Raw genomic sequence first — 18,250 nt, 5'->3', positions numbered from 1 at the left:
TACGCCCTTGTGTGTATGCGTGTACGCGCACGTATATCGGGTACGTATTTACACGTATGTATTATCATCGTACGCCAACGTACGGATTCAAACTCGCGTCGAGAGGGCTCGCAATGCGAATCGCTTGCGATATTAGCTGCCGTAACGCCGGCTGTATCCGTATAAGACAAATTTTCTCCGAATATTTACGCATGCGAGAGAAAGAAGAGAGAAGGACGAAGAAAACTTCGCGTCTTAAATCCGAAAACCTAAACATATTTATCGCATCGTTGCGCGAGGTACGTATATACGTGTATACGATTCGAATTAGCACCGGATAATATAACTGTTGAATAATAAATGTGACTCGGAGGAATTCGAATTTGAATCTCTGCAAAACCTGATTTTTATCTCAAGTAGTCACAAGAGACCCGTATTATGTATGCATATCGATATCTCTCTCTCTCTTTTTCTCGCTTAGAATAGCCACACATTCCTGCTAAAATAGATCGCGAACAAGTCTCGCGTGTCTTTTATTGGCTCTCAGATCCTACTATGTAGCTTGTCCCGTATCCCCGGATACATATGGGTCATATGCATAGATATATACGCACATGCATAGAGTGTAACTTTGTAGTTTTCGACCGAGGTGCTTCCCAAATTGTTTAAAAACAAGTAAATCTAAATCTTCTCAAAAGCACAATGTGTCTTTATATATCAACGGTCAATATTTTGTTCAGGATTTTTATCAATGTACAAGTTATTTTGTTTATTATTCACATTTAAGTATCGTTTGTTGTTGGATAAGTTTAGGGTCAGTTCGATCCCAATTTGTCAGCAGTGTGATTCCAGAGAAATGTGGAAGCTGAGGATCAAGTTTCGATCAGGCTCTCATTGTCAATTAACGGATATGTACGTTAGTATCTGATTTCAATCTTTTTTTTTTTGTCAGGATGAGAACACATTTTCAATGTAATTGTCGGAAGGTTTTTGTACCAGAGGTGCTTTTTTTTCGGCGGGAGTTATTATTTGAAAAAAATCTACGAGCCTAAGAATTTGATCGGCATTAATGCCAATATTTGATAAAAAAAAAAAAAAAAAATATCCGCATCGTCAATGAAGCGTTTTATGCCAATTGTCCATTGATATCAAACTCGCAAATAAGTTGTGTTATAATCGGCCACAGCTGGCATAGAATTCTCTACAGACGATGCTGATATTTTCATTCAATATTAGAATCAATGATCACTGATTTATCACCGTAACAGTTTTTTTTAATTTTTTTTTTTTTATTTTTTTTCTCGCAGTCAATAAAACTGTATCAGAAACTGTATTAGATATGTGCTTTGCAGGCGATTTTTATTCATTCATTTGAAACTAATCCGGATGTGGGGAGAGGGACAAGTCATAATTCGAAAAATTTCCAATTAAAAAAATCCCCCTTTGTTTTTGATTTTCCACCGTGGCACTCTCTGAAAAGTTTGTTCAGATCGTAGGAAAGATTCTGTAAAATGACGAGCATTCCACGTTACGCGAAAGATCGCGGTCATTTGATTTTTCACTGTTCTTTTTTTTTTCACAATTTCTTTGAATTCGCGAAGAAACACATTGTAGCACTTGAATAACCATTTCTTTCTCTGACATTTACATTCAATCCAAAGATCACGACCGATAACGCAACGATATATCGTCCGGGAATCTTATTCTCTTAAATTAAAAGTTCGTAACAAATAACAACCACGTTACGAGATTGAATTAATAATGAGAAAATATCGTCAGCGATGTACTTCAAAAACAATGATTAGATACTTCGCGTTACAAATGCGTGTCTTCTTAGCGACGCAAATCGATATTACGATTGATGTAAGCATAATTGACCAAAAAAAAAAAAAAAAAAATTTCATTCACGATTCTTCATAAATTAAGAAAGAAAAAAAAAATATGTACAAAAGTTTAAAATCATCTGATCGCGATATTCCGCGTAACGTAGAAAGCTCATCTTTTTCCGGACACTTTCATTCAACCTAAACAAACTCGTCAGGCGGTCCCACAATCGGCGGCGAAAAATCGCAAATTATTTTTTTCCACAAACAACCCAACACGTGTATTATATATGTATACAACAATAGACATCCTAGGTAGATATAATAGTTATAATAATAATAATGACAATAATAATACAAGTTCCGCCGACGTAAATCCCTGCGTCGCGAGACGCCCGCGTACGAATTGCGGTGCGGTTCCGCACACGCACGCACACACACGCACACACACATGTATATATATAGGCGTCAGCATTGCACACGCTGTTGCACCTATCTCACAATAAGTATGCGCAGCATTATCACGCCGGTCGACCTGTTGCTGCTGTCCCTCCTCGGTTTCTACCTACGCTCTCCCTTTTCCCCCTTTACCCCCTTTGCCCCTCACCGTCACTCTCTCTCTCTCTCTCTCTCTCTCTCTCTCTCTTTTTCTCTTTTTCTTCCCTTCACCTCTTCTCGCCTTTCCTCTCTCCTGACCGTTGCACTCGCTCCGCAAGTCTCGTTACGTCCCTTCCCGTTCTCCATCATTTTATTCTATTACCGAATGTCACACGTGATGTTACTCATCCTTGCATGTAACGTACGATGAAATGCAGTCGGATCCGGCAGGCTGATCTATCATTCAATTTACGTAAATTCCTGTATATAGGTGTACCGGTAACTTATATTGTATGGGAACACTTTACGCCTTTGCGCATATTGGAATTTTTAGAATTAAAAATATATATTTAATATATTAATATATATATATATTTTTTCCAACGATGATGAATAATGAAATTTTAATACCGTCTGTTGTTATTTCACGCGGTTTCTACGATAAGTTTCAGTGCTTGAAATTCCGAATATGTATTTATACAGTTCGTATGCATGAAAATATGTGAACGATGTTGTTATACCGCGCGTTGAAATTGTTTTGTACAAAAGAGTGTTTTCACTCTGTGAACAAGCGTTACTTTTCTGAAATTTCAAACGTACGGATCTAGTAACTTGTAATCGGACAATATCGTACAAAGCTGCATGCAAATCGTATTTTCTCACCGTGTTATGATAAATGTCACAATGTCCAACATTGGGAAATGATTATCACAGAGTTTGGAATTGTGTTTGTACGTATAATATGTCATTATTATAAGAAAAGTTTGGAAAATTTGTAAAGAAATTTATGTACAAGGGTAAGTTAATTCTGTAGCCGAATCTCTTGTTTTTGTGTGTGTGTTTTTTTAAAATTCTTTCATCAATTTTCCGATTTTTGTTACGATGAACGTGAAGCCGAAATCGGAAAAGACACATTGGGGGGAGAGAAATCACTGTTTTGCGAGTTTCTAGTGACTTTGAAGTAGTCAAATTTTCAAAATATGAACTCGTCTCCACTGAATTTCAGAAATTCCTGTAATTGTGAAATAACGATTCTTCCGAAACGTTATTCATTACAATAACGCTACCGAACTTCATCCTCGCAGCATTTTGCTACAATTATTGCCGAAACGTCGTTACGTAGTATAAAATATATTCGACCAACAATCGATGAATCTTTCTTCCTTATTCATCCGTCTGGTAGAACAAAAAAAAAAAAAAAAAAGAAAAAGGAAACACGCTCCAATTATCGAGACGGTTACCAAAAGAACGTAAAGGAGAAGTGCTACAAAAGCCGACATTATTTATAACTAAATGAAATGCAAATTATCACAATAACGTGAAATAAAAATCCTTGTATTCGTAACACGAAATAGACATTTTATTTTCTCATCTCTTTTTCCGTACATATCTATCATTACACGCATAACCAAAAGAATTACACGGATAACTACCGAAACACGTATCTCGAAGCAAAACGAATGTCTTTTTAATGAAAAACAAGAAATTTCACCACCATCGCACCATACATCTGATCACAAACTTAAACCATTTACATAAAACATGGATTATTTATTATCATCGATACCAACGTTCGCACGCATCGTACAACGTAAAGTCGTCCCGATGTATCGGGAACGTCAGCTTCTCTCGCAGCGAACGTTCGATCGGCTCTTACACAAATATTTTTGTACAATAGGTAGGAAAATCCGACTCTCGCCTCTCGCGTCCCTCGCCTCGTCGGCCATTTGCAATAATCCTCCGTTCCGTTTCGTTTGGTTTCAGCCTCGGGAGGGGGTGGTCCGATGTTGGCCCCTCCCGTGGCCCAGGGGCCCGCAGGACGGCCCGTCGGCGGTGCAGGTGTCGGTGCAGGAGGCCTGGGAAATCGCGGACAACAACAGTCCGTCGGCCCCGCGGCCGCGCTTTGGCCTTTGACCCCGACGCAGTCGTCGGTTCCACCCACCGGACAGTCCCAGGGCACGCCGCCGCTTCCAGCCACCCCAGCGCCTGCCCACACCCAAGGTAATTATCGATTCCCTAATTCCCTTTTATCCTATATTAACACAATGTTCGAATATTGTTGGAATTAGGAATAAACGAGGCACGCCTGACACATTTTTCTCTATCGTAGATCCTTTTTTGCTAACCGCGACGCAAAATCAGTTTTCGAGCCTTACTTTACTTTGAATCGTAAACGAGACCCCAACAAAAGTAGTTTGTTTCATTAAGCAAGTACGTTGCATGTTCACCAAATTTATTCGAATCGAACGAACGTCGGTCACGGAGCAGCTTGTTTCTTCGTTATCGAGAAAAAAAATTGATAATTTCATGCGCTGTCAGGAATAGTCGGCGATTTTTTGTTTTGTAACTGGATAAGAAAACCGTGGAAAAAGTCGGCGATTTTGAAAAAAAATGTTTTTTTTTTTTTTTTTTCACCATACCTGGATTTAATCAGCTAATTAAGTGACACGGTGTCGCTTATTATGCGCGTATACGGAAAAGGGCGACGTGAAATTTTACGGAAAAGTCTAGGTGTAGAATATCCAATATAAGAATACAGCGAGCTGATATATCATACATCTATATGCATATATATATATATATATATATCTACTGATAATATTATACAGTTCATGAACAAGCAGAGAATCTGCACGCATTAATACGTAATAACAAGCGCCGAACTGTTCGATATTTTATATACTTACGACGACTCTGCGAGAGACGTCAAAAGATTCTCAATCTTAAACTCACTTCTTCACGTGTCAAACGTCTCGGTTGGCTAGGAATAGATATATTGTTAATTATACGAGCAGAAAAGGGTAAAATTTAAAACGTGCGGGAACAGTCGGGGATTTATTTTATTTTTTTTTTATTTTTGTTTATTTTCACAATTTTCCGAAAACCCTGGGAAATTTTTGCAGGTGTTTAACGTAAACCAATGATTAAAACGTTAATAAATAATTGATCGTTGCGTCTACTCTGTGTAACTAATAGTTATTAGAAGAAGAAAATTTCCAACGAGCAGCTGTTCGAAGTTAAATATAATTAACGTTGTCGTGACTCTGTTGTCAATACCGAATGAAAAATGATCTCGTCTTGCAATAATTTTCGAACAACTTTGAGATTAAGTAAGTTCAGTTTGCGAATAATTGTGGATATGATATGTTTGTGTAAATTGAAATAATTGGAAAACGTTATTATAGTAACAACGACGTTTTTGAAACTCTGAAGAATGATATTATTACGCGTGCTTTAATATCATGTAAAGACACGCGTTGCGGTTTTGTTCGTATCAAAGGAAATCCGTAATAACAATAAGACCCTGCTCGTTATGTTGTTTCGATACTTCTCCTAACGCATTTGCGATCTGTGAACGAGCTAACGATAATAAGTTACGATCGTATTGCGAAAATAATCTATATTTTGTTAACTTTTTTTTTATTCTTTTATCATCCTTCTTGCGGCCAGCTGACTCGCTTAACACGGGGATAAGAATCTAATACCGCTATTGCGGGAAAGCGAAGAAAGTAAAACACGACGAAATGAGTAATGGAAAAAATTACCGCAATTTACATCGTCAGATACGTTTACCCGTGACCACCACTTCCCCTTGTGCAATATAGAGGAGACGAGTCGGGTAAAACTGTTTTTGATAATACGGCTCAAGTAACGTTGTGGCTCTCATTTTAGAAAGTTTTGAGAAATATGTTTTTTTGTCCCTGTGTCCGTTAATTAAGAAAAAAAAAACAATAAAAACTTGAATTTAATCAGAACCAGAAGTCGACACGTCGCCAATTAACGTCAATTTAACGTGCGTACTTAATCACTTGAAAATCGTTACGAGTTTCTCAACAAACTTTATAACGTCAAGTTTAATTGGTATAATAAAATTATTTTGGATACTTGTTTCGAAGAAGAAGAAGAAGAAGAAGAAGAAGAAGAAGAAAAAAAGAAGCTATCGTAAAGAAATTTTCGTACATAATTAAACGTCAATAATTCAAGTGTTATTTGATTATTGTTACACTTATAAATCATAATATTTTGGCAACAGCATCTCATGTATTATGCCCGAACTGTTTTGCGGATTTTTATTAATTATAAATAATTTCTCTCTCATCGCAAGCACTAAAATTTGTTTGACAAATTATTGAAAAATTAACAATTTATATGGTTTATCGTTACAGGCGTGAATCGATATGGATTGTACTCGTTGTTTCCCGGTAGTAATCCCGGGGGTTACGTTGCCGCAACACCGGCAACACCTGGACCACCGCCTGCCAGAGCTTATCACGCGACAACGCACAAGGGTAATTGTTTAATCTCGCCTGCCGTTCTTATTTTATTATAAACATTTTTTAACTACTCCTCTGCAGGCCTTTGCCTATAATTAATTCAGCAAAGCGAGTTCGTAGTAAAAAATGAAAACGAAAATGTTGTATAAAGCAAGGCGGAACAAACAGGGTTTTCAGTGGAAAAAAAAAAAAACTGAAACCGATAGGAATTTGTAGAGGGGTGAAAAAGTTTTGAAAGAAAAATCAGACTTTCTTTTATTTGTTTTTTTTTTTTTTCTTATTTCCTGCGAGTTTCACATTTTTTCATCCGGCCGTTTCCAAGATCGACGTTTGTTTAAAAACACATTTTTCGGATTTGAGAGGCTGGAAAATGTAAGGATTCGTGGAAATTAGAAATAGTACATTTTGTAACGAGTATAATGCCCTATTTTTTATCATGAAATCCAAAAAAAACAAAAAACACCAAAAAGTCACGATTCTTAGGTTAAAGTGGTGAAAGAAATTTATTCCGACCGAAATCAATAATTTTCTATCTATATCACGAAACGTGATGATACAAGTAAAAATACGAGTAAAACAGTAAATACATATTGTAAGTATACAGTAAAACGGCGATAATATTTACAGAGAAGGTAAAAGAAGAATAATATAAAGTATTAATGAAAAATTTAATTCGTTCAATCATCTATTCGTTATTTCATTACAATCCCCGCATTGCGTTACCTGCATATATGCATATGTATATAGAATATACACACAATAGAGCAATTATTCAATTATAGACGTGAATGGAGGGCCGCAGCGTTCCGAAATACTTCCAACTGTATTACATACGTACATAAAATGTACGTACGTTATGTATAGGTATGCGTAAATAGAAGTTTAGCACGGGTATATAGCTTCTGCATGCCATGGACAATGCGACAAGTAGTAGGATGGGATTCCTTAAGGAGTCGGGCATTATTGTCCAAGGCGTAATCCTAAACGCCCCCTTCGCATTCGGATTACTCGGGATTCCCGGAGTTCCGGTCCCCGAAACCGGCGAAATATCCGCAGTAAAAGATTAAGAAAAAGAAAAGTAAAAGGAAAAAAGGAAGAAAGTAAAAGAAAAGAACCAGGGAATTACTCTAATATATATACGTACATACATACATACCACTTCCAGCACAGTTCGTTCAACACTTTTTCTTTTCTCTCTCTCTCTCTCTCTCTCTCTCTCTCTCTCTCTCTCTCTCTTTCTCTCTTTCTCTCTTTCTTCACATTCAATTCACGCTCGCTCTTATTCTTTTCCTTGCGAATGTTCATGTCGCTAGATTCTAACATATGTTATGCTTGTTTTTTTTTTTTTCTCCTTTTAACACACGTAATTTACGGTATTCGACTCGTTTCCTATAACATTTCTATACCGCGTGTTTAATTGCAAAGTGTTGCAACTTGGAGTTGCACGTTGCATTTCACACATTTTCCATTGCAATTGTATTCGTAGCATCACGCGAATGAAAATAATTCTTCTTCGGGACTTTAAACTTTTCTTCCACCACCACCACCTCCTTTCACCATTATCCACCCTCTTTTACCATCGAGTCTTTGGCCTAATGGATTCGTACCAACCGACCGGCCGCCAAACTCGCTCTCACTCTTCGAGACGATCAAAGACTTGTCTAAAATTGAATCTAAAACGATATATACAATCTGCAGAGGTTTAGTTATTTTTTCTTCCTCTTGTTATACGTCGACTGAATTAGGCGCGCTTTCCTTTAATCCGTGTTTGTACCGAGGAACTGCTTGCTGTCTAGGGTCTGGATTACTCGAGAGTGTAATTCATTCTTACTCGCATTTCAGTTTTACACTCTTATCTTATATATTTACATATTTCAATTCTGTTCAACGATTAATTGCAGAAGGTTTTATCAACGTACGCGTGTTGAAAGATTTTTTTTCAAACTAATTCTTTCCTTGTTATTTGCAATTTCATGCCTCGGACGGACGCCCGCGGGGGCGTTTATATAATATACACAGGTATGTAAGTATTTAACGAAGTACTAAATCGTATTCGATTTAACAGGGATTTATTTACTGGGAGAAACTTCGTTTTCTCTTACAGTGATTGGATAAATTCCTTACAGTATCGGATACGATAACGATTAAATATTCTTCAAATAATTAACGCACGCGTAATAAATGTCGCACATCATTTAAACTATCTTCCGGTGTTATTACAGTTTTATTCACTTTGCTATTGAAAGGTTAAATCATTTATAAATTTTTTTAGCTTAATGATGAAACCACATTTCCCGGTCGGGATAAAAAGTGGAAACAGTCGAGGACTGCACGGTAACTTTGTGGTATATGATTGAAGAATAAAGTTTATCGAGGTTTATTATGTGTAAATGAAACAAATGGACTCTTGGATAACCGGTAATACAGGCTAGAAGTTGATGAATTAATACACTTACATAAGTGAAAGATAAATGAATTTATATCATATCGGTTCATATACGTTTCGCATTCTGAACTGCAGTTAGAACCCTGCAGATGCTGCAATTTTTTATGGTACAAACATGTACGCATAATTATGCATTTGTAATCATAGAAATCTGCATTTATATATCATTACAACTTTTTATACGTACCTACGCGACAATGTAATGGTGCAAATATGAAAACGAAGTGATTAAAAAGTCGCAGACAGCGGTTACAGTTGCAAAATAATCGCGTACGTCGATGTTGAAATGTGTATACGGTGAGATTATTCTCGTTGAGATAAAATGAGGAAATAAAAGATATTGTACGGTATGAAAATTTAACTGTTGACATACTTTGCATTGTGTGTTATATAGGAACGATAGAATTTTATAAGCAACTGAAGCAGGGCGGGGTTGAAGTCCCGAACTTGACAAGTTTCGAAAGCGCTGAATTCCGAATTTTTTTGATGGCGAAACTTGAAGCAAAGAAGTCAAGCTTTTACGAAACAGCAAAGTTTCGAATCGTCCGAAACGAGATTTTCATTCCCGTGAATTTTTGACTCGGTGAAATTTCGTCACTTTGATCTTTCGTTGTTTTGGATTTTCGACATTTTCACGTTCGGAGTCTTGGTAAAATTCCGATTTTCGGTTTTTCTGATTTTTCACACACGCTCGTTGAGTAAACCGCGCTGTGCGAGTATATTTTAATTTTCCGAATTTCACTCTATCGAACATTGCTCAATCGTAATTACAATTATTTTGGAATCCTTTATTTCGAGTTTCCGACGTTTCAAAACTTTGTCGTTTCTTCAAAGCTCGACATCTTCGCTTCAAGTTGCTTTCGTAACTCTTGAAAAATTCGTAAATTCAACACCGCCCCGACGAACCAATCCCACCACTTCCTTACCTATGCTTAATAATTTTTTCATCGTTTCCTCTCTCTTCTTCCCCCTCAGTTTCAGAGAGCGTGTTTTCAGCGGCCGTCGGCGTCGGCGTCGGCGTCGGTGGATACACATGGGGAGCTCCCACCCCGCCCCCCGGTTCGCCATACAGCCCTGGACCCGTGACGCAGCTGGAGCTTTTGGCCAAGAATCTGGCGAGTCTTGCGCCTCCGGCGCAACAAGCTCTCAGCCTTCAGGGCGTCGGGGTGAACGTAGGGAGCTTGCATCACGCCCAGCACACTCAGCACACTCAGCACACTCAGCACACTCTAAACCTCGCCGGGCTTCATCATCTTCATCACGGTGAATTAATTATCCCCGTAAAATTAAATTTATAACTTCGCGGTCGATCGGTTCATATGTACGTATAATGGAGGAAAAAGCTTCGATGGTTCGTCAGAATTGTCAAATGGACATTCATTTTACTTATGTCGATGAGATCTTCAAGATTTTGACGCAGTCGACTTTCGCAATTTGACGGAAAGCACGTTACTTCCCTACTACTTCATTTTCTACCTAGAACTATATTTTTCGATCGTGATAAAAAATGTTTAAGGACCGAGCGGTAAGCGTAAATAAAAATTTCTCTCGGTGCAGGTTAACAACAGTCGAGATTGAATTTATTTTCAGGCGGAATTCACCAGAGTGCCGGATTTTCGCCGCAGCTTTCGCTCGTTACCGGAAGCGCGCCTACCTTGACGATAAACAGTTTTTCCTCACCGAATTCGGCAGCCTCGCCGACGACGGGCGTCCTCCTCCAGGATTACCAGTCGCCGATATCCTCGAACACGATCAGCTGCCCGACGTCTCTCGGCACGTCGACGTCGGGGCCCGTTAACGGAGGGACGACCAGCGGCAACGCGATGCTGATACAGGGAACGACTTACCAGGGCATCGCCAAGAGGAGAGAGGCCTTTCTACCCAGTCAAGGGCAGCCGATTAAACTTGAAAACAAAAGCAGGCAGCCTTGCGTCTGCAGGAACACTAATGGTGAGTAATTAGCGACTAATTAAGAACCAGGAACAAACGCCGGTCTGGCTGCGGGCCGAGTCTCTCTCTCTCTCTCTCTCTTTCTCTATTAACGATCCTACACCGCGTAGACGTTTCACCGTGTGTTTTTTATGGATCACGAGAATCAAATTTCAGACATGATTTCGGGAGATATGACGTATGATAATGATCGGATCTTACGAAGATTGTTAAAAGGATCGATACTTTTTTTTTTACACGATAATTGTATTAATTTTAAGTATTTATCAAATTATTCTGAAATAAGAAACGAATACTTTACGCTTGTAGATAAGATCGATTCGAATATTTTGAAAAATCTATCGTTATAGATTCGGTCGATTTTATTCCTCGACGAAACATTTTATTCGGAAGACTGCTGTTTTCTTTTTTTTACACAGTCACTTGAGTTGATCCACGTAAATATCTTCGCAATATTGTAATATTTAATAGTTGATGAAAAGTGTTTTGGTAAATTCTTTTCCATGGAAATTTGTATTTCCAATGAAATGAGACATGATCGAAGAATGACCGTCGAACGAATCTGGTTGCAGATATTTTCTAACCATTTTGAATCAATTTTAAACGAAGCACCGACATCTAACGATACAACTTTTCTCCACAATTTCAGTATACATGTATAATGTACGTAATAGGTAAAAATCGATGATTTTGATTTACCAAAACTGAAATTAAATTATACTCAAGTTTACTTCGTGCGTATGAATGAAATCGGAGACGCAGAATATTTTATTACACAATGTATACACATATATGTATGCATAGTACGCGTGTACAACATTGGTACAGATTTACAGTCTGATGCAGGATTTATAAGCGTCGTGCGAAACTCGCGGAACGTAGATCAAGAGAAGCTGCAGTGATCCGAAGGTCTTATACGCAGGTATAATGCGATGTGCAGAGAAATGTTGAAGCACCGATCGGGTAACTCAATATCCGGGATTCTTCTGTGAACTGCATACCTATTATACCCGATACTTACATGCATGATACTGACAAAGGATAGAATATTTTCCGCAATCGGATCTAGTGGCGTTATATATATACGTACTTTCAGGGAAAACCTGCCAGCGCCTAAGACTTCGTTTATAATATACACCGAGTCTGTCTGATCGATGCTTTGATATTTATATCTCTGCAATACGTACGATATCTACGTACCATATCCATATATATATATATATATATATATACCCGTTATATGCTTCGAGTTGCGAACGGTTAAATATTAAAGATTCGCAGCAACGGAAAGCGATTAAGATAGATATACGTATGATCTATAGATATTTGATGACGGAAACGGGGTTCATGCGGAGAGATAGGAATTGTTTAAAAAGATAAGAAAAGTAACACTTTCTTATAACTCGGTTTTAGTCGCTGAATGTTACAGTTTAGGTTCTGCCTTTATCCGGATTCTGAATTCCTCGTCGAATAATTAGCGATGATGACGAACTTCTTATACACTTAATGTTTCGAAAAGTTAATATCGTTAAATTTCCTTACGAAGTATATCGTGGATATTTTCGGGTTTATGTTTCGCCTCTCGCGAAAAATCCGAGTTTTCATTTCACCCAATGCGCGCACTTTGCGTTCATTTTACTTATTTCTCTTTCATATTGAACAGCGAAATTAACCTACCTTTTTCCCCTATTTCCGACATATTTTACCACGATCTATTTTCACATCGATTTACTCCAGGCAAGACGAAAGTCGTCCATTCCGACGCCGGATGCAGCAGAACTCTGCCGATCGTCTCGTCCTGGAACGGGCAGCAGGATAATATCGGGACGAATTGCAGCGCAATCAGCTCGGCGGCAACCCTCGTCAAGAGGGAACCTATTACCTCGGTTCCGTGCCAGGTCGCCGAAGTCTCCACGTCCTTGCACGCCACTGCAACCGCTGTTAAAATCGAACCACTCCCACCGAAGTCGGAAAACGGTGAGTGCGACCTGTCTATGATTCCAGTTTCACGCGTTTCTGGTTTTATAACGTCTGTAAAGGTTCGACATAGTAGCAAAAAAAAAAAAAAAAAAAATTATATAAAATATTGCGGAAATCGGTTTAAGGTGAAATCTGACCGTCGATTATACGTTGTATTAAAATGTTAGAAGAGTTCGTCGTTGTGAACGGGAGAGGTTTTTTTTTTTCACACGCACCTCGTCAAGTAAAACAGAGCTTTTTTAAAAAAAAAGTATCTCAACAATATCGATTAATTTTTGTTTTATTTTTTACATAAATTTATTTATTCGTTCGCGATTCTGCACAGAAAGTAAATAAAATAATCTAACTGTAGGTACTTACCAAATATTTTTAGAATGAAAATTAAATGTCGTTTCGCGGTTGGTAACACAAATCATTCCCGCTTCCTACCAATTTTTTTTATTTTTTTTTTTTGCCGAATCGAATATTAATTCTTTCGCCGAATTTTGTAATTTTAAGAAATCATTTCCTTGCGCGTATAATCAGGGAATGTCGTTTTTATTCTTCAACTATTTTCATAGCCGTTTGACAACAATTGGCTGCAGTTTTATAATAATTCACGATAAGAATGAGTATGTTTTCATTGTAACGTTCCTGCCTGCGGTTCGCCGAGTTTATAAATCTTGTTGTAATATTAAAGTTGATACATAGTTCCACGATATTAATATAAGGAAAACAAACGCGAAATTACGTTATTCCTTCGGTATTCCAATTTAGTCGTTTGCGCGTTAATTTTTTTCCTCCTACATGCAAAATATAACGTGCTTAAAACTCAAATCATTAAATATAAAACAGTGAAAAAAATGTATCGGTAAAATTGAAGCGAAAATCTAAGTAATACGAGTAAATACAAGGGTGAGCAATGAAAAATAAATGAAAAAAAAGTCAAAGCAAAAAACTCACGATAGCGTGAAGCGGAGAACGGCGGAACATCGGGCTGTTAAAATAGGCAGGAATATCCTGCTGCTCGGCTTACCTAGGATTACAGCTATGTTGTATAGTAGGCGGTATATATATATATATATACACATATATATATGTGCGTCGGTTTTTCTACAGCTAAAGCCGCGCTCGGGACTCTTATATTACATTTCATCCATGGCTAAGGTATAATTTTTATAACTACAACCCGTACAAATATATAATATGGCGACAGAAGAAGTATAAACTGTTGCTTTTCGGTAAAGTAAATTAATAAAGACAAGTACGAAAGAAGAAAGAAAAATAGAACAAAAATATTAAACATACGCACCCTGTGTTGAAAATTTGGATTAGATATATATGTATTTTCACTATTAAAAATTGTTTCATCGATATCTAACCGTGAATTATTCATTAGGTGCCGAGTGATTGTTCGAACCCGATGTAAAAAAAAAAAAGTAGTTTTCCACAATAGAAAATTTTAAATTATGCAAATTATGTGCATGTAACGATAATACTGGTCCGCAGGTAACCTCGAACGACAAATATTTCAGTCAACTGACTTATATTTAAATGTTTAGCTACAGATTTATCTCGCAATAGGTAAAATTTAACGCACCCGCGCAACTATCGGAGAGAAACTGTTTTCCAGGATTACCAACTGTCTCTGAACCTACATTTTCTTGACAGTTACGAATAGAGCAGAATTGTCAAAGTTTTTCACGTTATATTTACGAGGGTTGGTCACCCTGGTAATTGCTCTCGAATTGTAGCGCGCGCGCATTAAAACTAAGCAGACGACGGACGCGCCACGCAGTCGTTAGGAATTCACTTCGCGTATCGGAAGTACATATTTTTTGGAACCTGTATACATGAAATACAAAAAAAAACAACAAAAAAAAACAATTATACAGACATATATATAAGTCAGTAAGGTGCACAGATAAAAATAAATTATAAAATATTTCAATAATTGGTAGAGACCTCTTAATATTTATAAAATAATATATAAGAGGTATAGGTATATTACATCGCACGCTGTGCTGCGCGTGATATTTATGGCGTTACCGGACAGCCACCCACTTTTGCCGGCACTGCACATGTGTACACGCTGATATTAATTACTATAGATTAGCCAACATTGCGTGGCGCCTCGTTATTATAAAACATACAGCTGCGAATATGTAACTATGTATTGTATGTACATACACATATATAGTATATATATACATATATATATATATATACAATAAAATATTTCGTTGGGTCAAATTTTGTCATTCGCTTACGCAACGGCAATTTAGAATTAGTTGTGTGGTTACGAACGAGGCTGTTAAGGTTTTCGCTTCACTGCAGGTTTGTTTTTTCTTTCTCAACCAATTCTTAGGTCCGCGATGTTATACGTGTACATACATATATTTATGTATAAAAGAATTTACCTTATTACGTCTGAGTGTTTGATCGTTTTACTGAAAATTATACGATTTTTTCTTTTTTTTTTTTTTTGAATGAAAGAAATCTCGCATCTTCTAACAGGCGTCAACATTATTTTAAATATTTTTATAAGATCGTTGTGAATTTTTTCAGATTTCAGACAGTGGTTTTGTTTTTCTTTTTTTTTTTTCACATTCTCATATAATAATTGATATACGCTGGGTCGAAAAGTTCTGGAATAAAAAATTTCGACTGCGTTTTTTTGCGTCACGTTTTACTTTCATACAAAAAGAAAAAAAATGATAATAATAATAATAATAATAGTTATAAAACCAATCTGTGACATCGGCGTATACGGAATCTTGATCGCGATGTCGTGAAATGCCTGCAATTCAGATAGCGGCTCAAGGTGCATGATATATATATATATGCATACGTATATGCGGTGATATTTAAAAGTGCAGTGGTTGAAACTAATCCGAGACTCATTGCTGGTGATTGCGAGCGAAGGGAGAACGAGTAAAGAGAAAAATAAAAAATGAAGGGGCGTAGATCGAGCTTCGAGTTCGCACCTTCATTTGCAAACGCCGGGTGGAAGCTTGCAGTGCAGAAGCAGTTATACACATGGAGGCATATCGGGGGTGAGATGGGAGAGTGAAAGGGGGGTCCTTCGATGGTCGGGGGTTTGCGGGATTTGATCCAATCAGGGTTCCTCCCGAGTTATACGTGTGTAAGGTAAAGAGGTACGCACCCTCCACGCAGGAAAAACCCTCCCATTACGCTCTGCAGAGCTGTCGAGGAAACGCGTGCTGCAGCCTTACAGGCTTGTGCAGTGTAGCACAGAGTTGAATACAATATTACGTACACTGAGAGAAATTTTTAGTTCCGGTTAGCGCTCGGTCCTTAACTATTTTTATTTTTTAACCAGAATCGAAAAATATAGTTCGAGGTACCAAAATGAAAATTAGTTTTCTAGCCGTTACCGGAAAGTCTGGTATCCGTTGCTATTCTTCCTCGTCACGATCACTCTTACTAGATTTTCTTACAACTGTTGCGAAAATTTATTGCTCGCGCAACGATAAATTGACGTTAAAGGCTGGTTTAACTGAAAAAGTAGAGTAAACCTCAGAAGCTGATTTTGCGTTGCGATTACCAAAAAAGGATCGACGATAGCGCAAAATGTTTACGCGTACCTCGTTTTTCCTAATTCCAACGATATTCAAACAGTTTTTATAACGATATCTGTTTTACTCAATTTTTCCAGTTACCGTAACGAATGAAATTTTTCTCAGTATATGTACTTAATAACTACGTTAAAAGTAATTTGTACGATACATGTATTACATATACATGTGTGTGTACATATAGGAGAGTTGCAGAGAATTTGAGAGGGAAATAAGTAAGGTACAAGTGGAGGGAAAAAAGAAAGAAACGAAAGTACAAAATAAAAAATGAAAAAGAAACAACGCCTCACGTTCCGTACGGCGGCGACACGCATCGCCAACCAAACACAAGACCGACATCGTGATTCCCCCAAACGCTTTGCGGAAACACCCTGCATGCGGCAGGGGGTTGGATATTACATGCGAGACATTCCACGCGTATTACTCTCACCATCGGCGATTTTATTTATTTATAAATATGGCATAGTGTTGTACGTGAAAAAAAAAAAAATCGTCCCATTCACCGAGTCTTTATAGGTGTTTCGGCACCATGAGTTTGATTTTTATAATCCCGCTGTATACTTTCGGATATAAAAAAAAAAACACCATCTTTCGATGAATAGACCTAATCGATTCGCTTGAAATTTTCCTCATGAATTATTTGTTTAGAAATGAAAATTTTTGGGAACAACATGCGGAAGTGGGCAAGTTTTTGTTTTAGAAGCTAGAGGTTAGACGAGTCATTTGGACGGTGAGAAAAATCGAATTAAATATGAATTTCGAAAATAAACAAATATACGTTTAATACGATTTGTTCTCACTTGTCAATTACTTGCTTCACCTTTGGCTTGTCAACCCGAAATGCTAAAGTAAGAACAGTCGAATGGAACGTAAATATTTGGGGCAAGTTCGCCAATTATAACTATACGAGAACAATTCGCGTTTAAAACTCAATTAGGTCGAAACGATAAACTTTGATGTGGCATTTTTTGCCAAGGGTAAGTAATGGAAGTTTCAAACTTTGTCAACTTTTCAATCTTGATTTAGTGCACACGGTAACGTCTCATTCATGCGTTCGTAATCGGCAAATTGGACCATATATTGTATAAAAAATATCTGTATAATATTTCGACCATCCATATTCTAAATATATTCTATAAAACCGTATTTTCACGATTTCAAAAAACGGTCCCAGCGATTCTTTTATTTCCTACAGTACCGTCTAAATTTCACCCTCTGTACCCCTGTAGGTACAAAGAAACGCCGTATCATCGAACGAAATATTACTTCCATCGCAATTTTTGCGCTCGCGCATTCGCCTTTATACAAGTAACTGTAATAGTTTATCATACTTGTGCGTTAATTGATTCGTTTATCGTTACCTCGCCGTTACAGGTATCGTAGTGTCGAATTCGGGGAGCGGTATTCCCGTGGGAATAGCAGTCGCCCGTCAGAGGCTGCAGCATCAGGAAACTTCGTCGTCGACGACGAGGAACGTCTCCTTGAGTCATCACACGTCGCATCACGCGAGCTATCATCACTTCCAGCCGGATAATATGGGTAAGTGGAACCTTAATACCGATACGCGTTATATCACATGCATACACACCTGTACCTTGATTATTATTTCAACGCGGCTGACCT

The 18,250-nt window shown here is 37.7% G+C and overlaps 1 protein-coding gene across 2 annotated transcripts in view; it reads left to right on the top strand.

Annotated features, from left to right (window-relative positions):
- The window catches only part of LOC107219094, a 134,216-nt gene that overhangs the window by 91,253 nt on the left and 24,713 nt on the right, over nt 1–18,250 (top strand). Inside the window, exons 1-7 of one of the 2 annotated variants that reach the window (XM_046739447.1) lie at nt 3,649–4,077; nt 4,164–4,400; nt 6,566–6,688; nt 10,095–10,382; nt 10,710–11,069; nt 12,807–13,046; nt 18,002–18,166. In XM_046739447.1, coding sequence (XP_046595403.1) covers nt 3,942–4,077; nt 4,164–4,400; nt 6,566–6,688; nt 10,095–10,382; nt 10,710–11,069; nt 12,807–13,046; nt 18,002–18,166 — 1,549 coding nt within the window. In that variant the 5' untranslated portion in view covers nt 3,649–3,941. Of the gene's footprint in view, nt 1–3,648; nt 4,078–4,163; nt 4,401–6,565; nt 6,689–10,094; nt 10,383–10,709; nt 11,070–12,806; nt 13,047–18,001; nt 18,167–18,250 lie in introns of those variants that run through there. The other variant, XM_046739448.1, reaches the window with a different exon arrangement.

Source organism: Neodiprion lecontei, chromosome 5 (assembly GCF_021901455.1).
Source record: "Neodiprion lecontei isolate iyNeoLeco1 chromosome 5, iyNeoLeco1.1, whole genome shotgun sequence".
Lineage (NCBI taxonomy): Eukaryota > Metazoa > Arthropoda > Insecta > Hymenoptera > Diprionidae > Neodiprion > Neodiprion lecontei.
The sequence above is the reverse complement of the archived record's forward strand: the minus strand, read 5'-3'. Positions and strand labels throughout refer to the sequence as shown.